Source organism: Malaclemys terrapin, chromosome 10 (genome assembly GCF_027887155.1).
Source record: "Malaclemys terrapin pileata isolate rMalTer1 chromosome 10, rMalTer1.hap1, whole genome shotgun sequence".
Lineage (NCBI taxonomy): Eukaryota > Metazoa > Chordata > Testudines > Emydidae > Malaclemys > Malaclemys terrapin.
In genome coordinates, this window is record NC_071514.1 from 47,628,205 (window position 1) to 47,652,870 (window position 24,666).

At 53.0% G+C, this 24,666-nt stretch overlaps 1 protein-coding gene across 3 annotated transcripts in view; it reads left to right on the plus strand.

Annotated features, from left to right (window-relative positions):
- CCDC33 (coiled-coil domain containing 33) overlaps window positions 1–24,666 on the plus strand; it is a 316,889-nt gene that overhangs the window by 274,943 nt on the left and 17,280 nt on the right. For all 3 annotated transcript variants that reach the window (XM_054042405.1, XM_054042406.1, XM_054042407.1), the window contains exons 14-15: window positions 21,852–21,988; window positions 23,781–23,814. In XM_054042405.1, the coding sequence (XP_053898380.1) occupies window positions 21,852–21,988; window positions 23,781–23,814 (171 nt within the window). The remainder of the gene's footprint in view (window positions 1–21,851; window positions 21,989–23,780; window positions 23,815–24,666) is intronic.

The following is a 24,666-nucleotide window of genomic DNA, read 5'->3' on the forward strand; positions in this document are numbered from 1 at the left end:
AATTGATAGTACAGGCAGGCTACAGAGTCTTAAGGCACAAGCTGCGTTAGCTTTACAACTTGGGTTTCTCAGATCTTCATGCACAAGCTAGAAATCCCTTTAGCCTGGGTCCAGCACTTCCCCCAGTTCAGTCTTTGTTCCTCAGATATTTCCCAGGAGTCTTCTTGTGTGGGGAGTGAAAAACCTTGATGATGTCACTCCCCTGCCTTATATAACTTTTGCATATAAGCTTGGATCCCAGACCTATCTGTGGAAAAATACTGACATCCCAAAATGAAGTCCAGCATCATGTAGCCTGATCACATGTCCTTGTAGAGTCATAGCAGCCATCACTCTCAGGCTTTCTGTGGACTTCTCAGGAAGGCTCACCAGGTGGGAGATAAGCTTCTCCCTAATGGCTCATTGCCTTGAATGGTCCCTTCCCAACCAGCTATCTAGACTGAAAGCATCTTGTCTAGTGGGCGTTATCCAGGTGTAACTACATTTGAAATACAGATACATAGTCAATATTCATAACTTTAGATACAAAAATGATACATGCATACAAATAGGATAATCATATGCAGCAAATCATAATATTTCCAATGACATCTCACATGACTTATCTTGTACAAACTGCATCATAATTATGTCATAATCATATCATAATAATATCACTCTGAAGAATATGGGGTACAGTGTCACAATGGGGTCTGGGGGAGCAGAGATTAGAGAGGAGATCTGAGGGAAGCAGAGAAGAAAGAGGGGTCAGGAGAGCAGAGAACGGGGGGCGTATCTGGGAAGAACAGAAATCAGAAAGGGGCTTAGGGGGAGCAGAAATCAAAGGGTGAGAGAAAAGTTCTGGAGTGGGGAAGCAGGGATCAGAGAAAGGGTGTGGGGGGAACAGGAATCGGTAGAGAATCTGAACTAAATTCACTGCTGGCATTAGCAGGCATAACACAATTACTGTGAGTGAGGTTGCACCTGTTTACCCAGCAGTGTGCTGTGCTTCTCTCTAGGGTAAGGGCCTGCAGGAGAGTCTGCTTGGGGGCCAAGGGAAGAAAGATCAAGGAGTTTGGAGTTTGCTGGGAGAAGAGTCCAGGTGGGGGGATGTCAGTGCAGGGATTCTCCATCTGAACTGACTTTCAATCCCCAGCCAGGTGAGCTGGGCTGTGCATGTAACCACACTGCCTTTTGCCCGCAACCTTTATGTCCTTGACGTAGAGCTCGAAGCAATCACAATGGGGTTCCCAGTGGCCGCCCAGGCAGGGAGCAGATGGAGTTGATTATTCGGGCACCCGTCTGCACCATCTCACAGGTGATGCTTTGAGAGAAACAGGCAGCGACTTGCATGAAAGCAGGGAGGGTTGGGAGACTCACAAGGGACCAATGGGATTATCCTCAAGCAGGGCCGGCTCTTTGGCCGCCCCAAGCAAAAAAAAAAAAAAAAAAAATGGGGCGGCCAGAACGGCAAAGCAAAACAAAAACAAAAACCCTGCAGCGCGGCTGGAGCGCGGGTGCAGGGAGACTCCCTGCACTACAGATGTACCCCGGCTAGCAGGGGGAGGGAGCGGGTGGGAGAGAGAGAGAAGGGGGGTGGCCAGGGCTTCAGCGGGGCGCTGCCACGCGGCCCCTCCCGCCGCGCCGCCTGCCGGGAGGACTCCGCGCCGCTCCGGTCGGCGGGGAGGGAAGGACGTGGGCTGCCCTGCCGGGCTTACTGCAGGGCGCTCCTGTCCTCTGCACCGCTGCCCCCTACAGGGCGGCCGGAGCGGAACAAAAAAAAAGTGGCCGTGCTGCCTTAGGATTGGGCGGAATGCCGCCTCCTACAAGCTGCCGCCCCAAGCACCAGCGTGCTCGGCTGGTGCCTGGAGCCGGCCCTGTCCTCAAGCCCCTAAACTCCCCAGGCTGCTCAGATTCAGAAATGGGGAGAATCACGGGGCTGGGCCCCTCTGCTCACTATGAGGAGACTGGTATTTTGTGAGCACTGGGACCAGAAAAGTGAAGGGTTTTAGTCCTGGATGCATCTAGGACAGCATTTCTCAAATGCGGCCATCGTGGCCGCATGCAGCCACCAGGCGGTTTCCCTGAAGCCACGACAACTTCCTGAGCGGTGATGTGGGGGAGGGAATGCCCCTTCCCCTCCCTCCCTGTTGCTCCTGGATGTCTGCACGTCTCTGGGGGCAGGTGGGCACAACGCTGAAGGAGCAAGGTGAGTTTTCTAACTGGAGAGGGATAGGGGGCTTTGTGGACTTCAGCCCTGGGGTGGTTGGGTGGTGGGGAATTAGGGAAACTGGCTGCAGACCAGGGCTCCAGCCATGGGGCTTCAGGCCTCAACACCCAGTTCTGGCCATGGGGTTTCAGGTGCTGACCCCCAGGTCTGGCCATGCAATCCTGGCCTTCAGCCATGGGGCTTCAGACTCCAACCCCTGTCCACATGGCGGTGGGCTCTGATCCCTGGCTCTTGCTGTGTGGTGCTGACCCCTAATCCTAGTGGCGGCTGCTGGCCCCGAGCACTGACCCCTGTCTGCGCTCCAGTGGCTACTAGCCCTGGGTGAAGATCCCCAGCTGCGGCTGCTGGCCCTGGGTGAAGATCCCTGGTGCTGGCCTTGGGCTCCAGCGGGTGCTGGCTCTGGATGCAGACCCCAAATGCCAGCCCCCAACGCTGGCGGCGGCCGACCCTGGCTGCACACGCTAGCTCCCAGCCCTGGCTACTGCCCCCTCCCTGGGCACTGCTCCTGGATGTCGACCCTGGGTTCTGGCGGGTGCTGGCCATGGGCACTGATCCCCAGCCCCGGGTGCAGATCCCCAGCCCCAGTCATGTGGCAGCAGGTGTCAATCCAAGGCCCCGGCAAGTGCTGGTCCTGGATGCCAACCTCCAGTCCCGGTTGCACAGCAGCAGGCGGGTGCTGGCCCAGGACACTGACTCCTAGTCCTGGCAGTGCAGCATCGTGCATGGACCCGAAGAGCCAACTCTGGGTACCAACCTTCAGCCCCGGTCGCACAGCAGTGCGTGCTGGCTCCAAGTGCTGATCCCCGGCTGCACAGCAGCGGGTGCTGATTCCCAGCCCTGGGCACCAATCCCTGGCCACACAGCTGCGGGCATCCACACTGGGTTCCAGTGGGTGCTGGCCCAGGGTGCTGACCTCCAGCCCCAGGCACCGACCCACACACCCAACCACGCGATGGAGGGGCCCCTGCATCCATTGCCCCTGGCCTCTGCTGCCTCATCCCCCCACCCCTCCATCCATCTTCCTTGACCACTGCTGCCTCACCCCCAACTTCCATCCAGGTCTTAACTTGCCAGGTCTTGCTGTGAAAAGTGATATTAACAAACATACAAATATCATTTTTCACAGTATTATTTTTATTACTGAGTACAGAAAAAACCCCTACATAAATAAATTACAATGATTTGGATGTATATACATGCATATTTTTTTGTTTTTCCTAAAGTTAAGTATTTTAGGAAAAAGTGTCAGTGCGGCCACCAGCAAGAGTTGATGGCTGCACTCTGAGGCCACCAAAAAAATTGTTGTGAGAACCCCTGATCTAGGAAGAGTGCACACAGCTGTGCCCGTGCTGCCTCTGCCTTGGGAACCAAAGCCTTAAATATGCCCCCACAGCTTCGCCAATGCTGCTGCAGGGCCTTATGTGGCAGCCCTGTTAAGTGGATACATAGTTGGTTAAACAAGGCAAACAAAGAGTAACTATTAATTGAATTATGTCAGATTGGAGGGGGTTCCCAAGTGGGATTCCAAGGGGGTCTGTTCTGGGTCCGGAGTTCTTCAACATCTTTATTAATTACCTGGATGTCGGTATAGAGTGCATACTGATCAAATTTGCACATGACACAAAGCTGGAGGATACCAATACTTGCTAATACTTTGGAGGATAGGGCTAAAATTCAGCAAATCTTGATAAATTGGAGAACTGGACTATAGACAACAAAATGAAATTCAGCAAAGACACATGTAAGGTGCTACATTTAGGGAAGAAAAACCAAATGCACAAATACAGAATGGAGGGAAACTGGCTTGGCAGCAGCACTGCTGAGAAGGATCTGGGAGTTGTGATGCAGTTGCAAAAACAGCAAATGCAATTTTCGGTTGTATTAACAGAGGCATAGCATGCAAGTGATGGGAGGTGATAGTAACACTCTACTCAGCGCTCGTTAGGCCTCAGCTGGAGTACTGTGTCCAACTTTGGTCACCAATGTATAGACAGGATGTAGAGAAACTGGAAAGGATCCAAAGGGAGTGACAAAGATGATCAGAGGGATGGAACACAAGCCATATGAGCAAAGGCTAAAGGAACGCAGGGCCGGCTCTAGGCACCAGCAAAGCAAGCAGTTGCTTGGGGGCGGCAAATTTGCAGGGGCGCAAGAATCCAGCATGGGAGCTGAGAACCATCAGGAGGCCCTGGGAGCTGTAGTTCCTTGGTTAGCTCCCTGCCTATAGAGCCAGCCCTGGAGCAGGGAAAGAACTACATTTCCCAGAATTCCCTTGGCCGCAATTAACAGGAAAGGGCGGGGGAAGGAGTGTGGAACTGAAACCTCATGCTGCAGCTTGCTGTGAATGGTAGGGACCGAGCCAGCTTTAGCTTTTTTGCTGCCCCTAACCCCAGCCCTGGCTCCCCCCGCACTCCCGTGTTGCCCCAGCCCTGGACTCTCCCCCGCCCACACCCCCTGCTGCCCCAGCTCTGGCCCCCACCTGCACCCTCCTGCTGCCCCAGCCCTGGGCTCTCCCCCCACCCGCATCTCCTGCTACCCCAGCCCTGGGCTCTTCTCCCCGCCACACACACCCGCACCTCCTGCCACCCCAGCCCTGGGCTCTCCCCCACCCGCATCTCCTGCCGCCCCAGCCCTGGGCTCTCCCCCCACCCGCATCTCCTGCCACCCCAGCCCTGGGCTCTTCTCCCCGCCACACACCTGCACCCCCTGCCGCCCCAGCTCTGGCCCCCACCTGCACCCTCCTGCTGCCCCAGCCCTGGGCTCTCCCCCCACCCGCATCTCCTGCTACCCCAGCCCTGGGCTCTTCTCCCCGCCACACACACCCGCACCTCCTGCCACCCCAGCCCTGGGCTCTCCCCCACCCGCATCTCCTGCCGCCCCAGCCCTGGGCTCTCCCCCCACCCGCATCTCCTGCCACCCCAGCCCTGGGCTCTTCTCCCCGCCACACACCTGCACCCCCTGCCGCCCCAGCTCTGGCCCCCTCCTGCATCTCCTGCTGCCCCAGCCCTGGGCTCTTCCCCCCCCCCCGCACCCACACCTCCTGCTGCCCCAGCTCTGGCCCCCTCCTGCCGCCCCAGCCCTGGGCTCTCCCCCAAAGAAAGAATTGGGTGGACTAAATGGATAGTGCACCTCTCTATCTGAAGCCTAGCAAGGGAGGTACGTGGATCCCACTAGAATTTAAAATGAAAAGTAAGGGAGGGGAGGCTCTGGACCTGGGCAGCTTTAGATACAGTACCAGGCACGTAGGAGGATTTACTTTTGAGCCATGGAAGCAGAAATTGACTTTTCCTTTCCAGATTTAGCTAATATTCAGAAAGGGAATCTAGCACCTGCCTTCCAGATATGAACACCTCAAAATTCAGGAGTGCTCAAGCTCAATTTGGGCAGCTGTTACTTCATTTCTCCCAAATCAAATATACTGATCCACTGTAACTTGCTGTAGAAAAAGTAGAATAAATTGAGCAAGAAATGCTTCCCAGTGGTTATTAGGACTGGAATTGCTATTTTCAACAGCCATTGCTTTTTTTTTTTTTTTAGTTTTGGTTTTATTTGTTTAAAAGGAAGACAGTGATATTGCATTGGCAAATTCCCCATAGAAACAAAGAATGGAACAAAAGAATAATAAAGGCATCTCAACTTTTGCTCATTTATGTAGGATAGCCTTATAATATGCATCCAGATTGCCTTCAATCACACAAGCTGAAAATTGTTCCACTTTACTGCAGTTCTGTAACCATATGGGAACCAATCCTGTCTGTGTTCTGTGCACATCCAAAATTCCTGCTGAATGACCCACCCTGGGAGCGAGTTACCAGTGACCCAGGGCTGGGGTGGCAGGAGGGTGCAGTTTGGGGGGGAGGGAGAGAGAGAGAGAGACCAGGGCTGGCGGGGGGGGGGGGGGCAGCCAAACATTTTTTTGCTTGGGGCAGCAAAAAACCTAGAAGGAAGGGGGTATGTTCAGTTTGGAAAAGAGGAGATTAAGGGGGGATATGATAGCAGTCTTCAAATATTGAAAGGCTGCCATAAAAAGGTGGAGAAAAGTTGTTCTCTTTTACCACAGAGGGCAGGACTAGGGACAATGGGTTCAAACTACAGCCTAGCAAATATAGATTAAATCTGAGGGAAAAACTTCCTAGCTGTAAGCACAGTAGGACAATGTAACAGACTGCCTAAGGAGGTCATGGAAGCTCCTTCACTGGAAGTTTTCAAAAGGAAACAGATAGCCATCTGTCTTGGATGGTTCAGACACAATAAATCCTGCATCTTGATAGGAGGTTAGCCTAAATGTCTGTGATTCCCTCACACAGCTGTGCCAGTGCTGCTGCAGGCCCAGCTTGTCCTGTCGTCTATGCAGTTTTGGGTGGATGGCCTGGGGCATCTGTAGGAAATGTTTGGCTAGGCACTGACCTGCTGGAGGAGTCCAAGGGGGTGTGCTGCAGTCGCATTCAGTATCCAGCCCATGCAATAGTTTCCATTCAGTGTTGTCTAGTCTCTCTTCCCTTCCTTTCTGAGGCCTCTTGGAGAGGAGGTGAGTTCCTGTTGGCTTTGCTACGAGCAATATCATGGTGACACACAGTTCTATAGCTCCTTCTTGGCACCTCCATGGGGTTGTGTGTCCCTCATCACCGTGGTATATGAAAGATTAACAGATATGTCACCTGTGCACTGGAATGGGTTACCCAGGGAGGTGGTGGAATCTCCTTCCTTAGAGGTTTTTAAGGTCAGGCTTGACAAAGCCCGGCTGGGATGATTTAGTTGGGGATTGGACTAGATGACCTCCTGAGGTCCCTTCCAACCCTGATAGTCTATGATTCTGTGTGAGGTGTGCAAATTGTCTATAAGGGTATGTCTACACTACGAAATTAGTTCGAATTTATAGAAGCCGGTTTTATTGAAATCAGTTGTATACAGCCGATTGTGTGTGTCCACACATAAAATGCTCTAGGTGCTGTAGTCGGCGGACCGCGTCCACAGTACGAGGCTAGCGTCGACTTCCGGAGCATTGCACTATGGGTAGCTATCCCACAGCTATCCCACAGTTCCCGCAGTCTCCGCCGCCCCTTGGAATTCTGGGTTGAGATCCCAATGCCCGGATGATGCAAAACAGTGTCGCGGGCGGTTCTGGGTACATGTCGTCAGGCCCCGCCCCTCCCCCCCCCCCCCCCCCGTCACAGCAACGGCAGACAATAGATTCGCGCCTTTTTACCTGGGTTACCTGTGCAGACAACATACCACGGCAAGCATGGAGCCCGCTCAGCTCAGCTGAGCTCACCGTCACCATATGTCCTCTGGGTGCCGGCAGACGTGGGACTGCATTGCTACACAGCAGCAGCTGCTAACTGCCTTTTGGCGGTAGACGGTGTAGCATGAGTGATAGCCGTGGGGCTGGCAGCCGTGGGGCTGCATTGCACCAGCCCCTTGCCCTTTGGTAGGCGATGGTATATTATGATTGGTACCCATCGTCGTCGTACTGGAGTGGCTGTCAATCATGGCCACCTGGGCAGACATGTTTCGATGATGATGGCTACCAATCGTAATATACTATTTTCTGCCAATTGCCCAGTATTGTCTGCTAAGCACCCAGAAGAGGCCGAGGGCGATGCTGGGTGCTGGCGGACGTGGGGCTGGCAGACGTGGGGCTGCACAGCAGCAGCCCCCTGCCTTTTGGCAGACGATGGTATATTATGACTGGTATCCATCATCGTCATACTGGAGAGGCTATCACTCATGCTGCACCGTCGGCTGCCAGCTTAAGATGTAAAAAATAGATTTGTTCTGTATTCATTTGCTTCCCCTTCCTCCGTGAAATCAATGGCCTGCTAAGCCCAGGTTTTCAGTTTAATCTTTGGGGGGACCATTCTGTGTGACAGTTGTTTGTGTTTCTCCCTGTTCCTGTACCTGTACGCCATGTCGTCACTCGGCCCTCCCTCCCTCCGCCCTCCCTCCTTCTCCTGGTCCATCAGATACTACTTTCGCGCCTTTTTTCTGACCAGGCGCCATAGCTAGCACTGGGATCATGGAGCCCGCTCAGATCACCGCGGCAATTATGAGCACTATGAACACCACGCGCATTGTCCTGGAGTATATGCAGAGCCAGGACATGCCAAGGCGAAACCCGGACCAGCCGAGGAGGCGATTGCAGCGCGGCGACGAGAGTGATGAGGAAATTGACATGGACATAGACCTCTCACAAGGCACAGGCCCCAGCAATGTGGAAATCATGGTGTCACTGGGGCAGGTTCATGCCGTGGAACGCCAATTCTGGGCCCGGGAAACAAGCACAGACTGGTGGGATCGCATCGTGCTGCAGGTATGGGACGATTCCCAGTGGCTGCGAAACTTTCGCATGCGTAAGGGCACTTTCATGGAACTTTGTGACTTGCTTTCCCCTGCCCTGAAACGCCAGGATACCAAGATGAGAGCAGCCCTCACAGTTGAGAAGCGAGTGGCGATAGCCCTGTGGAAGCTTGCAACGCCAGACAGCTACCGGTCAGTCGGGAATCAATTTGGAGTGGGCAAATCTACGGTGGGGGCTGCTGTGATCCAATTTGCCAGGGCAATGAAAGACCTGGTGATAGCAAGGGTAGTGACTCTGGGCAACGTGCAGTCAATAGTGGATGGTTTTGCTGAAATGGGATTCCCAAACTGTGGCGGGGCCATAGACGGAACCCATATCCCTATCTTGTCACCGGAGCACCAAGCCACCGACTACGTAAACCGCAAGGGGTACTTTTCAATGCTGCTGCAAGCCCTGGTGGATCACAAGGGACGTTTCACCAACATCAACGTGAGATGGCCGGGAAAGGTACATGATGCTCGCGTCTTCAGGAACTCTGCTCTGTTTCGAAAGCTGGAGGAAGGGACTTTCTTCCCGGACCAGAAAGTGACCGTTGGGGATGTTGAAATGCCTATCGTGATCCTTGGGGACCCAGCCTACCCCTTAATGCCATGGCTCATGAAGCCGTACACAGGCAGCCTGGATAGGAGTCAGGACCTGTTCAACTACAGGCTGAGCAAGTGCCAAATGGTGGTGGAATGTGCATTTGGACGTTTAAAAGCGCGCTGGCGCAGCTTACTGACTCGCTCAGACCTCAGCGAAAAGAATATCCCCATTGTTATTGCTGCTTGCTGTGCGCTCCACAATATCTGTGAGAGTAAGGGGGAGACCTTTATGGCGGGGTGGGAGGTTGAGGCAACTCACCTGGCCGCTGATTACGCGCAGCCAGACACCAGGGCGGTTAGAGGAGCACAGCAGGGCGCGGTGCGCATCAGAGAAGCTTTGAAAACGAGTTTTGTGACTGGCCAGGCTACTGTGTGAAACTTCTGTTTGTTTCTCCTTGATGAACCCTCCAACCCCCCCCCCCGACCCGGTTCACTCTACTTCCCTGTAAACCAACCACCCCACCCCACCCTCCCCTCCCCAATTCGAGCACCGCTTGCAGAGGCAATAAAGTCATTGTTTTTTCACATTCATGCATTCTTTATTAGTTCCTCACAGAAGTAGGGGGATAATTGCCAAGGTAGCCTGGGATGGGTGGGGGAGGAGGGATGGAAAAGGACACACTGCATTTTAAAGCTTTAACTCTTATTGAAGGCCAGCCTTCTGATGCTTGGGCGATCATCTGGGGTGGAGTGACTGGGTGGACGGAGGCCCCCCCCACCGTGTTCTTGGGCGTCTTGGTGAGGAGGCTATGGAACTTGGGGAGGAGGGCTGTTGGTTACACAGGGGCTGTAGCGGCGGTCTCTGCTCCTGCTGCCTTTCCTGCAGCTCAACCATACGCTCGAGCATATCAGTTTGATGCTCCAGCAGACGGAGCATTGACTCTTGCCGTCTGTCTGCAAGCTGACGCCACCTATCATCTTCAGCCCGCCACTTGCTCTTTTCATCCCGCCATTCAGCCCGCCACCTCTCCTCTCGTTCATATTGGGCTTTTCTCATCTCCGACATTGACTGCCTCCACGCATTCTGCTGTGCTCTATCAGCGTGGGAGGACATCTGCAGCTCCGTGAACATATTGTCCCTCGTCCTACGTTTTCTCTTTCTAATGTTCACGAGCCTCTGCGAAGGAGAAACATTTGCAGCTGGTGGAGGAGAAGGGAGAGGTGGTTAAAAAAGACACATTTTAGAGAACAATGGGTGCACTCTTTCATTACAAGGTCGCATATTTCGGCTTGCAGGCAGCCATGGTAGGCCACAGTGTTTTGGCTTTTTTAACCTTCTTAACATGCGGGAAAGGTTGCAAACAGCAGCGCATTTCCCATATCAAGGATGAATTGGGTTGTCCATTTAAAATGGGTTTTCAGTGTAAAAGGAGGGGCTGCGGTTTCCCGGTTAACATGCGGCACAAACACAAGTAAACCACCCCACACACACACACACACACACACGATTCTCTGGGATGATCACTTCACCCCTCCCCTCCACCGCGTGGTTAACAGCGGGGAACATTTCTGTTCAGAAGAGCAGGAACGGGCGCCTCTGAATGTCCCCTTAATAAAATCACCCCATTTCAACCAGGAGAGCTTTCTGGAGATGTCCCTGGAGGATTTCCGCTCCATCCCCATACACGTTAACAGACTTTTCCAGTAGATGTACTGGCCGCGATTGCCAGGGCAAATTAATCATTAAACACGCTTGCTTTTTTTTTTGTAATGTTTACAAATATTTACAAAGTTACACTCACCAGAGGTCTCCTGTGTGCCCTGAGGGTCTTGGGTGAGTTCGGGGGTTACTGGTTCCAGGTCCAGGGTCACAAACATATCCTGGCTGTTGGGGAAACCGGTTTCTCCGCTTCCTTGCTGCTGTGAGCTACCTACAGTACCTCCATCCTCATCTTCCTCGTTCCCCGAACCGTCTTCCCTGTGTGTTTCTCCAGTGAGAGAGTCATAGCACACGGTTGGGGTAGTGGTGGCTGCACCCCCTAGGATCGCATGCAGCTCCGCGTAGTAGCGGCAAGTTTGCGGCTCTGCCCCGGACCTTCCGTTTGCTTCTCTGGCTTTGTGGTAAGCTTGCCGTAGCTCCTTAATTTTCACGCGGCACTGCTGTGTGTCCCTGTTATGGCCTCGGTCCTTCATGGCCTTGGAGATCTTTTCTAATACTTTTCCATTTCTTTTACTGCTACGGAGTTCAGCTATCACTGCTTCATCTCCCCATATGGCGAGCAGATCTCGTACCTCCCGTTCGGTCCATGCTGGAGCTCTTTTGCGATCCTGGGACTCCATCACAGTTACCTGTGCTGATGAGCTCTGCGTGGTCACCTGTGGTCTCCACGCTGAGCAAACAGGAAATGAAATTCAAACATTCGTGGGTCTTTTCCTGTCTACCTGGTCAGTGCATCTGAGTTGAGAGTGCTGTCCAGAACGGTCACAATGAAGCACTGTGGGATAGCTCCCGGAGGCCAATAACGTCGAATTCCGTCCACACTACCCCAATTCCGACCCGCAAAGGCCGGTTTTATCGCTAATCCCCTCGTCGGAGGTGGTGTAAAGAAACCGGTTTAAAGGACCCTTTAAGTCGAAAGAAAGGGCTTCGTTATGTGGACCTGTCCAGGCTTAATTCGGTTTAACGCTGCTAAAGTCGACCTAAACCCATAGTGTAGACCAGGCCTAAGAGATTAGCACCTGCACAGGGAGCAACTAGCTCAAAAGGACTGCAGGGAAGGTTAGAGTGGTGCAGGGGGAATGAGGAAATGCTCCAAAGAGCTGCCAAAATGTTGACCTCTCTTGCCATCAAACTGCTTCACCCTCCTACCCTAAGTGTGGGTCTTGGGCCCATCATCACTAATCCTGTCCATCATGGTAGCTGCTTCCGCTTGGCAGGAAGTGATGCCCCTTGCTCTTCAATGAGGATCAGGGGGCAGGACTAGGGAAAATGGGTTCAAACTACAGCCTAGCAAATATAGATTAAATCTGAGGAAAAACTTCCTAGCTGTAAGCACAGTAGGACAATGTAACAGACTGCCTAAGGAGGTCATGGAAGCTCCTTCGCTGGAAGTTTTCAAAAGGAAACTGGATAGCCATGGGGACTGTGCCTCGGTCTTCTCCAGGCTGGACTATGATAACTCACTGTGCTGTGTGTGGGCCTACATATGGAAGCCACACTGAATCTCCAGTTTGTGCAGAAGGCAGAGCCCATCTCCTTAGCTAAGGAAGGAAAGCACCGGACTCTTCACACCAGGGTTCCTTGCTCTCCAATGGATCAACATCTGCTTCCAGTGCCAATTCAAGGCCAGGGACCTGAAAGGCCAGGGAATAGCTGCATCAGACACCTCCTCTCCATCCTGGTCTAACTGAGATAGCTGTCCTCCCTTGGAACAATGCAGTTGATAGTGCCCAATGTCAAGTCCTTGGTGAGGCTTTCTCCACTGAGATGTTCAAGTGCAGAATAAGCACACAGAGGAAGACCAAGCCAAAGCCTGTCATTATTCCTAGTGTGTTGCAAGACTCTCCTCTTTGTAAAGCCACACTGCAGCAATTACAATGACAGCAATTACAACCCAGAACACAAGGAGCAAAAGCCACGACCCATGCAGAAGCAAGGAGCAGAGTCTAATATGAACGTGTCTGTGCATTACCATAAGTGAACCGTGCAGTATTGGGTATCCTTGTAGTATCATACACAGATCTCCTGGATTGAGCATGCAGCCCAAGTTTATTTATTAACCAGCTCTCAAAAAAGGGTCCCCAGACAAGGATACAGAGGCATTTGAGGTCTTCAGGGTTGGGGTGGTCTGATTCCTAAAGCAATCTCTGCTTTGTAATCAGTGACAATAATTTGCCAAGGAACCCTCAGGGTGATAAACTTGGGGTGATTCAGCAATGGAAGACAGGCAGTGGAGAGACACATTAGGGACCTGCCTCTTTCCCATTCCAACTCAAACAGGTCAATTATGGCCTAGCCCATTGGCAGTGCTGGACAGCAGAAAAGCTGATGAGCTATCAGTTGGGCTGAGAATGGCTGATTGTTGATGCCCAGTCAACCTGTGGAACTCGTTGCCAAGGGATGTTGTGAAGGCCAAAACTATAATGGCATTCAAAAAAGAACAAAGTAAGTTCATGGGGGATAGGTCCATCAATGACTATTAGCAATCCCATGCTCTGGGTGTCCCTAGCCTCTGTTTGCCAGAAGCTGGGAGTGGACAACAGGGGATGGGTCACTTGATGATTGCCTGTTCTGTTCATTCCCTCTGAACAGGGTTACCATACGTCCAGGTTTCCCTGGACAGAGCCTCTTTTTGGAGCCTGCTTTCTCTGACCCAGTGGGGTTTTCAAATAATAACAGCAAATATCCTGGTTTTAGTAAAGCAGACAAGCTGCAGCTCAGAAAGAGCCCAGATTGGTCCACTTTCTGATTGGTCCCTCCCCTGCATCTGCAGCTGATTGGTCCATTCTTCTGATCTACAACTGATTGGTCCATTCATTCCCCTGCAGCCCCAGCTGCCGGATCCCACTCACCTAGGCCCCAGCACTCAGCCCTGGGGAGCGAGTCACGCAGGGAGGCACTGATTGATGGCTGTTGCTGCATCCTGCATTATGCCAGCTGCCCTGCCACTGTGACAGGGAGCAACACTCCCCCCACCTCCAGTGAGTACCCCGGCGCAGGTACCCCCCCCTCTAACTTCCCCGCTTCCCCTGCGGTGTCCTCGTTTTGGGAACCTACCTCTGAAGCACCTGGCAGTGGCTGCTCTTGGAAGACAGGATACTGGGTTAGATGGCCCATTGGTCTGACCTAGTATGGCCGTTCTTCAGTGGCATAGCCAGCTTCTAAGAGGAGGGGGAGCAAACATAAAAAAGGTACCCCCCCTTGGCTCCTCCTCCGGCTGCACCACCCCTCCCCCCCCGGCTCCTCTGGCCGCAGCTGCTGGCTGCCATGCTGCGCCCCCCCCCCCCCGCTCCTCCGGCCCGCACTGCGGGCTGCCAGCCTGCGCCTCCCCTCGCAGGGCCAGCTTTAGCAAGAGCGGGGCCCAATTCCGGCAAGCCCCGCCCCCAGGAATTGGGCCGCACTCCGGCCGGAGCTCCGGCCAGGATTGTGGGGCCGGGCTGGAGCCGCTAGAGCCGGAGCCGCCAGGGCCGGGGGTGCTCGGCCAGGGCCGGTGCGCTCGGCCAGAACCGGGGCCGGCGCCCCAGGGCCCGAGCTGGGCCGGAGCCGCCGGGGCCAGAGCCTCTTGGCCGGGGCCGGCTGCCGGAGGGAGCTGCTCGGCCGGGGGGGCCGGACTGGGCCTGGGGGGCTGGACTGGGCCATGCCTCCTTGCGCCCCACCGCCACCGCCCCCCCAACTTACCTACTGCCTGCTTGCCTGTTTCAGGCTTCCTGCGAATGAACGTTTGATTCGCGGGAAGCAGGGGAGGGGGAGGAGCAGGGGGGCAGAGTGTTCAGGGGAGGTGAGGAGGGGGAAGTGAGCTGGGGGCAGGGTGGACAGCTGCTGCGGGGCCCTCTTGGTGCGGGGCTAAAGCCGGCCCTGCCCCCTCGCTCCTCCGGCTGCGGCTGCTGGCCGCATGCTGCGCCCCAGCTACCGCTCCTCCGGCCGTGCCCGCCACCCCCCCATGGCTGCCGGCTGCGCTGCGGGCCGCCAGCTTGTGCTCGCCCTCGCTTCTCCGGCCGCGCACCCCTGCTCCTCCGGCCGTGTCCGCAGCCCTCCCATGGCTGCCGGCCGTTCTGCTGGCCGCATGCTGTGCCCCCCCCCCAGCTGCTTTTGGAAAGGCGGGGGAAGCGGCTGCTTCCCCTGCACCCCGCTAGCTATGCTACTGCCGTTCTTATGTCTATATGTGGATGTGTGGACAGATGGATGAATAGTATCGGTGATGATTTTTTTTTTATGAGGAGGCCTTCTCCAGCCACTGGGCTGAGATGGATGACATGGCTGGATAGAGAGATGGAAAGTAGTGCTGTTGTAGATACCTTCTCCCTGGAATAGGGCCTTGTATGACTGATTTGGAGAGATGCTTGTGATTCCAGGTGCCTGGCTGTCACTTCTGGAATCACTTCCTATGCATTCCCCTGTGTCTGGGAATTGCATCACACCGTCGAGGACTCTAGCCAGTGTTCTCATTCCCACAACTACCTAGCACTTAAGTTCTAGCTACACCTGCTTTGGCATGTCTGGCTGCACTACGACAGAAAGCCCTTGTGATCCTGCAAAATGATGCCTGTGTGCATAGAAAACAGCATTGTATCATCCACCTTGGCATCCTCAAACAGGGAATTTGACAAGGACCCAGAACACTCTAGCTGGTTTATTAAATGGATTCTGGAGCTTTGAACTTCAGTGAGGTCTGAGACATCTCGAGCTTGGGCTGACTGACAAGGACTGTAATGATACTGAATTAGGTTTTGAATCAGAACCGAAGCATGCTTTCGTAGACCAAAACACCCATTGAAAAGGGTCCAAATACAGATGTAACATTTAAATGTTCAGTGAGCCCTAAAGTTAAACTTCCCCAGCAGCACTGCCAATCCAGAAGCTGGTGTACTGGACTCTTGCAGGTAGAATTGACTAGAACAGTGGTTCTCAACGCACAGCCTATGGCACACTTGTGGTGCAATCAGCACACAGCTGCAGCCCATGTGACATCCTCAGGGCCATACAGCTAGTATATATATTGTGTGGATGAGGCCCATATAACACATAGCTGCATATGTGGCCCACAGTGGTAAATAGGTTGAGAACCACTGGACTAGAAACTGACTTACTACATAAATGAAACTGACCACTTTATTTTAATTGTCCCGATCAGAGAGAAATGCAAAGGATAAACTAATAGAATCAGTGGTGAAAAGTCCATGAGATTTGTAAGACTTATGGGGTAATAAAGATAAAGAAATGTAGGTGCCAGCAGGTGTAAATCTGTGTAACTGCATCAGCTTATTCCATCACTGACTTCAACTGAGTGATGCCCGGGGCTGTTTTTTTAACTTGGCAGTACCCATGTAACAAACTACTTTGACAGACACACAGGACAACAAGTTTGTGTTGCTCGAGGTTTTTCATCTAGGCTAACTTTTTCAGTGCTTCAATCCACTCATAGATATAGAACTAGAAGAGGCCTGATTTTTCTGGTTCTGAAGTCAATAGACGCCTGAGTGCTCAGCACCTCAGCTAGGGTGACCAGACATCCCGATTTTATCGGGACTGTCCCGATATTTGCTTCTTTGTCCTACGTCCCGACCAATGTTTGGTCGGGACACTGGACAAAAAAGAAATTTTGCCTTCTGCTCTGGCGCTCGGGCCCCCCGCCGCCCCGGCTCTGCCCTCTCCTTCCCGCATTGGCTCCCTCCCCAAATCCCCGCCCTGGCCCCGCCTCTTCCTCAGCATTCCTCCTCCCTCCCAGGCTTGCAGCATGGCGGCGCAAGCCTGGAGGGAGGGGGTGACGGCGGTGCCTGGATCCTGGAGCTGGTGAGTCATCTCCAGCACCCGGGCACCGGGTGGGCAAAGGGGGGCTACCAAGGGAGGGAGACAGGGGGCTCAGCTGTGAACTGCCCCGCCGCGCCAGAGGGCTTCTGCCCGGGGCCGGGAGCGCAGCCTGGAGGCTGCTGCAGCCCGCAGGGCAGCACAGTGGGTCCGGTCAGGGGGCAGCGCGGAGCGGGCAGGGGCCAGGTGGGTGGCGCGGGGGCGTGGGCCGAATCCCTGCTGCTGCTGGGGAGCCCCGCGCCTCTCCTTCCCGGCAGGACGCGCCCCCCGGCTTGCCGCGCACATGCGGCACGCGTCCAGCTGCTCCTTCCCGGCGGGAGGGAGACTAGGCGCAGGGGACGCGCGCCGCATGTGCCCGGGGCAGCGAGAGGCGCGTCCCGCCGGGAAGGAGCCACAGCCGCGAGCGGGAGGGAGAGGCGCGGGGCTCCTTGGCAGCAGTGGGGATTTGGCCCCTGCCGCCCCCCCCGGCTCCTGCCCGCTCCGCGGTGCCCCCGCCCAGACCCACTGCTCCCCGCATATGCCCGTGGCGGGCCAGGGGGCGGGAGGCTCCACGGGGAGGGCAGCGCACAGGGCCTGCTAATGCCCCAGGCCCCTTAAAACTCCTCTTTTTTTTTTTTGCTCTGCCCCCCCTTTTTTTGGCTCCGCCCCCATCCCGATATTTTATACTGGTAATCTGGTCACCCTAACCTCAGCTAATGAGGAAGGTATCAAAACCTGGACTTGCATAGCTGACCTTAGGCCCTTGGCTCTCCATCAGAGCGGCTCACTTTTCTCTTAGCCTTCTACACATCTGTTATGGCAGTGAGAAAATCTGTGGGCTGCACACTTTGTGCAGTGAAGCTGGAGTTCAAAGGGAGCCTTTCCTGTGCGGTTGCTAAGAGGAACCTTCTTGTTGTAGCAACAGCAGCACAGTGTGAGCTGTGAATGCACAAAGGAAGCAGGTGGTGCCTGCTTAAACCTAACCCCTCTCTTGCTAGTAAAAAGTTCCTCAAAGACGCCTGGCTCCCCTCATGCTGCAGGCTACCAGCTCCTCTGTAAGTTTGGTGTCCTACTGCCTTTTCCTAGGCAGCTTGCAGCCTTGGTGGAGTGTATGTCCAAGCCCCCTGTGACCAGGACAGCAGAGAATGGGATGGCTGATTTGCCTTTCAGCTCTGGAGTTTGCATAGTTCTGTGCGTGTTGCTGTTTGAAGTGGCAGACACCTGGCAACGAATTGTTTATCACGAATGGCTGGTCTTCCAGTGAAGGGTGACACCAGTTATCTCTGGAGCCCAGAGTCTGTCCAGGAGCAGGAGCAGCAGTCTAGGAGAGACGTCTTGGAATGAGCTAGCAGGATAGGGGCCAGGTACAGGTGGTGGATGGCTTGGTACTACAGGCCGTTCTCCTCAACCGTGAGTATCCAGGGCTGCAAACGGGGGTAGGGGACCATGAACCATCTCTCTTTGTCTCTCACATTAAATTAAGTTCTGGCAAAGGGTGCCAGACTGACAGCTCTGGAAGTGCACTCTTCTCATTAGCAACAGGACAGACACAGCTCAGGCGGTGCGCACTAACTTCTTCTGCGCCATGCAATCACCTGGCAGCCCTAATCTGGAGAGACCATTTCAGAACAGGAGACCCCCATGCCCATGACGTCCTTAGCCTTGCTGCTAGCAAAGGGGGCAGTTAGCTCCTGCCATTGTAGGGCCCCTCACAGCTGCGAGGAGACAGGGCTCAACTGTAATGAGGAGCAAGAGGATTGTTTGCTGAGCCTGCTGGACACAGACAGACCCTGGGATCCTCTCTGCTCTCTAGTTCTCAGGCTGACTAGTGCTAGCTAGTGTCAGTGCTTCTGTAGCTCCTGGCCAGAACTCTGCAGCCAGGGGTAAACTGCTGCCCATGCTGCAGCGCTGAGCGTGTTTTTTGTGAGCGTTGCATTTTGAAAGCTCATGTGTCAAGATATCTTTCCATCAGAAGTGGTGCAACATGATCAGATGCAGTGTCAGATATAACCAATATGCTTTTACGGCCATGGGCACCAGAGTGTTCGTGATGGGGAGCAAATCATTGTGGATAGCGGAGGTTCCAGCAAAGCAAGTATATTTTCAGAGTTAATGACTAGCAGCTGGGAAACATGGCCCTGCTTTGGGTTACAGAGAACATGGGAAAAATGAATTAGCAATATTTGGGGTTGCACTGGATTTCTGTCACTTGAGTTAAGAAAATCAATGCTTTAAAAATTGCCAGGAGAGAACTTTGTTTGCATGGTGTCACCTCTGTTTGATTAGTTCAGCAATGTGTGGTGTTTACTGAAGTAGGATTTGTCCCTGATAATTAGGCACTAACAAATCAGATGTAAATCACTCATTTACATGAGATATGCAATGCAAACTGAGCAGGTTCCATTTTGATGGAGTGAACAGATGCAAAAGACTGTGTTGTCACCGTGCCTCAGTGGGTCACAGTTGAGGATACGAGATTCAGGACAAACTGCTGAGAAATAGGGCAGACTTACCCCAAATTAGTGATTATTCTAATATTAGATAGACCAACCCTGAAACAAAAGTAAACTTCTGTCTTACCACATCAGTTAACTAGAAGTCAGAAATGCAGTCTCCTTAGGCATTCCAGCACTCATTTCACCATCCAGACACTAGACTTTATGATGAATCATAGAATATCAGGGTTGGAAGGGACCTCAGGAGGCCATCTAGTCCAACCCCCTGCTCAAAGCAGGACCAACCCCAGCTAAATCATCCCAGCCAGGGCTTTGTCAAGCCGGGCCTTAAAAACCTCTAAGGAGGAGTTTTTATTGAAAACCAATTTCATGAGACAAAGGTCTGTAGCAGGGGGGACACCCACTCCTACCCTGAGAGGTTGGAAAAACCCTGCAGAGGGCTGGGGCTGGGCAAGGTAAAACCCTGGCTGATTGGGGGAAGTGGCTGCAGCTGGGCCACACCCTAATCAGAGCCCAGATGGCCGGTATAAAGAGGCTGGGATCCAGGAGTCCAAAGAGTCTCTCTCTGTGTTCAGGGAGAGAAGGGCCTGGCTGTAGGGAGCTAGACACAGGGTACCTGTAGTGGAGCAGGGTTGGGGAAAGGCTGGGGAGCGCCAGCCTGGAAAGCCCCAGGCTGTGACCTAGTGTTAGGCTAAGGGGTACTGGGGGTTGCAGAGGGCAGCCCAGGGTGAGTCCAAGGCAGCAGGTCCAAACCCCCCTTGCCAGTGATGAGTGGCCTATACTGCTGTCTGCCCCAGTGAGCGGGGGCTAGTTGGTGACTGGCAGTGGCCTAGTGCTGAGGCAAGGTGGGGACAGTGGGTGGGGGTTCTTCAGGGAGGGGAGACCCAGATCTGTGGGGTACTGCTGGGGGGGCAGCATCCCAGTAATAGGGGAGGGACACGGGCACCAGAGAATGACAAGTCGGGTCATCGGCCTGCAGAGGGTGCTCCAGAGGCTGGTGAGCTAATTCCCTGGACGACCAGCAGGAGGCGCTGCAGGGGTGAGTCTGGATGTCTACAGGGTCCTTCTAATCCCAAGAGATCAGCCACACAGCAAGGTCAATATATAGCTCAGTTCTTACCTAATAATCACGCTGTTGCCAATCCTTTAGTATCTAATATATAAAGGTTTATTTATAAGAGAAAAGAAAGAGGAGAGAGTTAAAATGGTGAAGGAAATCAAATACATATAATCCTTGCAGAGTTCTTAAATCAGGTTTGAAGCAGTGACGGAATAAACTGCTGGCTTATAAAGTCCTCAGTTCATTGATTGGAATGCTCCTTTTAGTGTAAGTCTATAGTCCAGAGATCAGAGCAGGAAAGAGGCAAAATGAAGATGCTTCTAGGGTCCTTTATATCTTCTCCCAGGTGGAGGGCCTGCTCTCAGTCTTAGTTTGTGGAAAAGTACAGGCACAAGATGGAGTCCAGGGTCACATGGCTGCTCCTATGAGTTATCAAAGAATACAAGGGCATTACCCATATTTTGGCTAAAGCATCCACAACTCACTGGGCAGGGACAAGCTTCTTCTGTGGCCCATTTTGTCCTTTAATGGGCCGTCTACTTGAATGGTCCATGTGCAATGTGCTGACTAAACTGGATGTAAACTACCTTGTGAGTGTTACCCCAGAAGCAAACACATGAAATACTGGTACAGAATCAATATTTATAACTTTAGATACAAAGATGATACATGCATATAAACAGGATAATCGTATTTGATAGACTGAATCTTTTCCATTAATACTTTACATGGCATACTTTGTACAAGATTTGTTTCAATTGTCTAATAGTGGTACTGTTAATCATATAAATGGTCATATTTCAATCATACAGATTCATGTGTGTTCACCAAACATACCCGCTACATTAATAAGTGGGTGAAACAGTTTATCTCAGTTCTTAGGTGGCCCCATCACTCTAGTAGCTGAGTCCCTCACAATGCAGCAGGGAGCTAGGAGCCCTGTTCTATAGCTGGACCCACACTCATCCCTTGGGTAGGGCAAATCGGGGTGAGGAGGCGAGCGGCAGCCGGGTGGCTGTGCTGGGCAGAGGGCGAGGAGATTAGTAGGGAGGCTGATTGGTCCCGGGCCCTGCACCCCCCTAGGGATGGCCCTGTCTGGACCTTAGGCACAGAGAGCAGACATGACATGTGCAAGGTCACGCATTAGACCGAGCTTTCTTGAACCCAGTCCAGTGCTTTTACCACAATGCTGACCATCCTGGCAAATGCTCCAAATTTGCACTGAAATGTCAAGGCTGCCTGAGAATTAATGATTAGGCTGAAACATCAGGAGGCTTGAGAGAGACTGAATGTAACTAACCCTCTGGAATTGTTCCATACCACCAGAAACTTCATACCAATGGAAAAGTGCCTTTTGTGATCTTCAATGACCCCAAGTGGTCCTGGGCTGTGCTGTTCATCTCCTCTGAAAGATGAAGCATAGGAAAGACCAAACAGGGCCAAGTAAACAGCCAGACCAGATCTCTTAGGAAACACAGAGCATCTCTTCAGACAAGTGCCCCAAGTAAAGAGAGAAGGAGAGGAAGGATATAGGAGAGCTTCTGATATGGTATCAGGCTGGCTTCTGTATTAGAAACCAGATCTGGAAATCAGCATCACAGAAGTCAGCAGAACTATGTCAATTTACATCAGCTGAGGATCTGGCCCCAGTTCCCTCATCCGAGGTGTTCTGCATGGCACCGGCCCCACTTTTGTAAGTTTTGTTCCATCCATGGTGATCTTCTAAACTCCCTCTTGCAGCTTAACCAAGATAATGACGTCTCCCTCCCGCCCCCTGAGGCTGTAGCTGAGATTCTGCCAGATAAGCAGATGCTCCTATATGAAAAGGCAGCCACCCCAGCAGACGGTGACGTGGATGATGTGGACATGCTCAGAAGGTATGGGGAGCAGTGTTCCAGCTTGGGCTGGAAATCTCTTTGTCTCTGGTAGATGTGTCCTTAGCCACCTCCCCTGGTTCCTCCTGCACCAGCTTCTTCTTCCTGCCTCCCATTGGGGTCCGGATAGTCCATTGCTAGTGACGTTTTAAGAACATAGGGATTGGCTGATTGAACCAACCCCAAGGTCCATCTAGCCCAGTATCCTGCCTCTGTCATGGCTTCAGAGGCAGGTGTGAGATCTCTGCCTTGGGAAGCTAGGGAATAACCTGCTCATATCAGAAGTTCCCTCCTAACCCCCAGCACTTTCTTTTTGTGAATATTTTGCCCATGCTAGTAAGAGAATGACAGTCCTGACTGGAGACCACAACACTGTGTGGAGTGGTGGGCAACCTTCCCTGTGACCCCCCTCCCTGCACCCATCCTGCAGTCCTGTGCCCCACACACTTGGGCCAATGACCTTCCATCCTGATATGTCTCACCACTGAATCATGTTGAATTGGGCCAGGCTTCCTAGTGGCTTCCTAGTGCATCCCAAGGGCTGGCTGGAAGTCTCTAGCAGACTCACTTCACTAGGGCCACAAGTGAGATTGCACCCTGGCCCCAATGGTGCAAGGGCGCAGCATTAGCATGGGGCCCACGCATCCCAGCTCACTGGGCTTTGACTGGTTTTTCTGGGGAACTTCCAGCCTCCCAGCTGACTCACAGGCCCAGCCAGGTAAAGTCAAACCACCTCTCACCATCTTCTGCTCAGCCCTCTCCTCTCCTCCTCCAGGGTGTCTCGGTCTCAGTGGGCATAGTCTGCCCACTTCTGAGCTGGGTCTTCCTGGAGCCAGCCTGGCCAGCTGCTGGAACTTCACAGTGCATTAGGAATCACTTCACACCACAGAGGTCTGCCCATAATGCATTGCAGTGGGACCCAGCATCCCATTCAGCAGCAGGGCCTAGTTCAGAAGGAGGTGAGCTGGACAGGTTAGTCCATGGTAGGGGAAAGAGCTCGAGGATATGAGGAGACAAAAGACAGGTGAGATTTAAGGACCCAACATCCTCTGCAAGGCAAAAGGCCCAATCCCCCACACACACACACCTGCACCCCTCTCACAGCACCTTTATCCTGCCTGCCCAACTGCTAGCTTGCCTGTCTTCTAGAAAGCCCTCCTCCAGCATTGGGTTTCCATCTCGCCCAATACAGTTGGCACAGGCTTCCCCAGGGCCTTGGGCAGGAGTGAGCTGGTTGAGACCCCACCTTGACAGCACAGAGCTGATGCCTGGAGCCTGGGACAAGCCATCAGAAGAAATGACATTCCTTAATGGGGAGTACACCTGTTTCTCCTTGTACTGGCTAGTGACTTGGGGCTGCTCCAGGATGCTCAGTTAGCTGTGGTGGCCCAGAGGTTTTTTTTTCCATCTATCTTTGGCAAAAACCTAGGGACATCTCCACTGTCATCCAGGCCCTGTAAGATTCAAACTGGGACCTGATCCAAGGTCTTTTGAAGTCAACAGTCATTGACTCTGATAGGCATTGGATTAGGCCCTGGATTAGTGCAGTGGGCTACTGGCTGCCTGCCAGACTAGCAGTGGCTCAGAGCAGGGGCATGTCACCATCTGCACTGGCTCCCAGGCAGTTTGAGGTGTTGGGTTGGTTTGATGGTGCCCAAAATGGCTTGAGACCTACCTGCTTCCTCTCTCAGGCAGGGAGGGACAAGGGGAAGAGGCTTCACTAGTTATTTCTTGCTCTGATGGGCTTGTAGGGTGCCTGGCTCCCATCCCTGACCCTTTGCTTTCTGTTCTGCAGAACCCAGGATGTCACCAGGTTCCATCTGGATCAGGTTAGTAAATGGGGCTGCTCGTTTTCACTCCTAGAGGAGACATGATGGTAAGGAACCAGGAGGGCAATGGACAAAGCAGGCTATAAATGTGGGTAACTGGGTACTTCAGGTCTGCCAGCTAACATTGGCCAGACAGGAAAGGGATGGGATGTGAGGCAGGGAGGGAAATGAGCGAGAGGACAACATGGTGCTCAGTGGGCAATGGTTGTAACACTCTGTGGAGCCTGCTGGGCTTAAGCAGTGCCAGGTGGGTGGGAAGTAAGCAGCATGGGTAGGTGGAGACCTGTTGTTAATCAATGGCTGTTGACTGTTTCATCATGTTCTCGAGTGAGCTGCAAACCAAACCCCCAAGGATTCATCCAGCTGTAGTGCACCATTCTGTGTTCTGGCTCTGCAGCCTGTCTGTTGGAGGAAGGGCTAAATGAAGTGTGTGGCTTGTCGTAACTTCCCAGGATAGCCATGGGAACAAGATCCATTCCATTGATAACATACAGATAAATAGCTTGGCAGCGTCATTGTGTAGGTGCAATGAGGACCTGGATTTTCCATTAAGGCTTGATCCATAGCCAACTGAAGTCAGTGAGGGTCTTTCCATTGATTTTTAACAGGGTTTGAATCAGACCTGCAGCTAACTCTGTGTGTGACATGCACAGGGCCTCCCACCTAGATACCAGCAGCCTACAGAGAGCAGGAGAAGCAAGAGCAAATAGTGAGACATCCCAGCCGGCTGGCCATCTGAGTATTTGCAATGAAATGCTGCCATCTGCAGAAAAGAATAGGAAGTGCCGGAGCATTATGCAGAATTGATCATGAAAGGATTTGATTTGAGCAGGGATTTGATTTTGTTTAAAT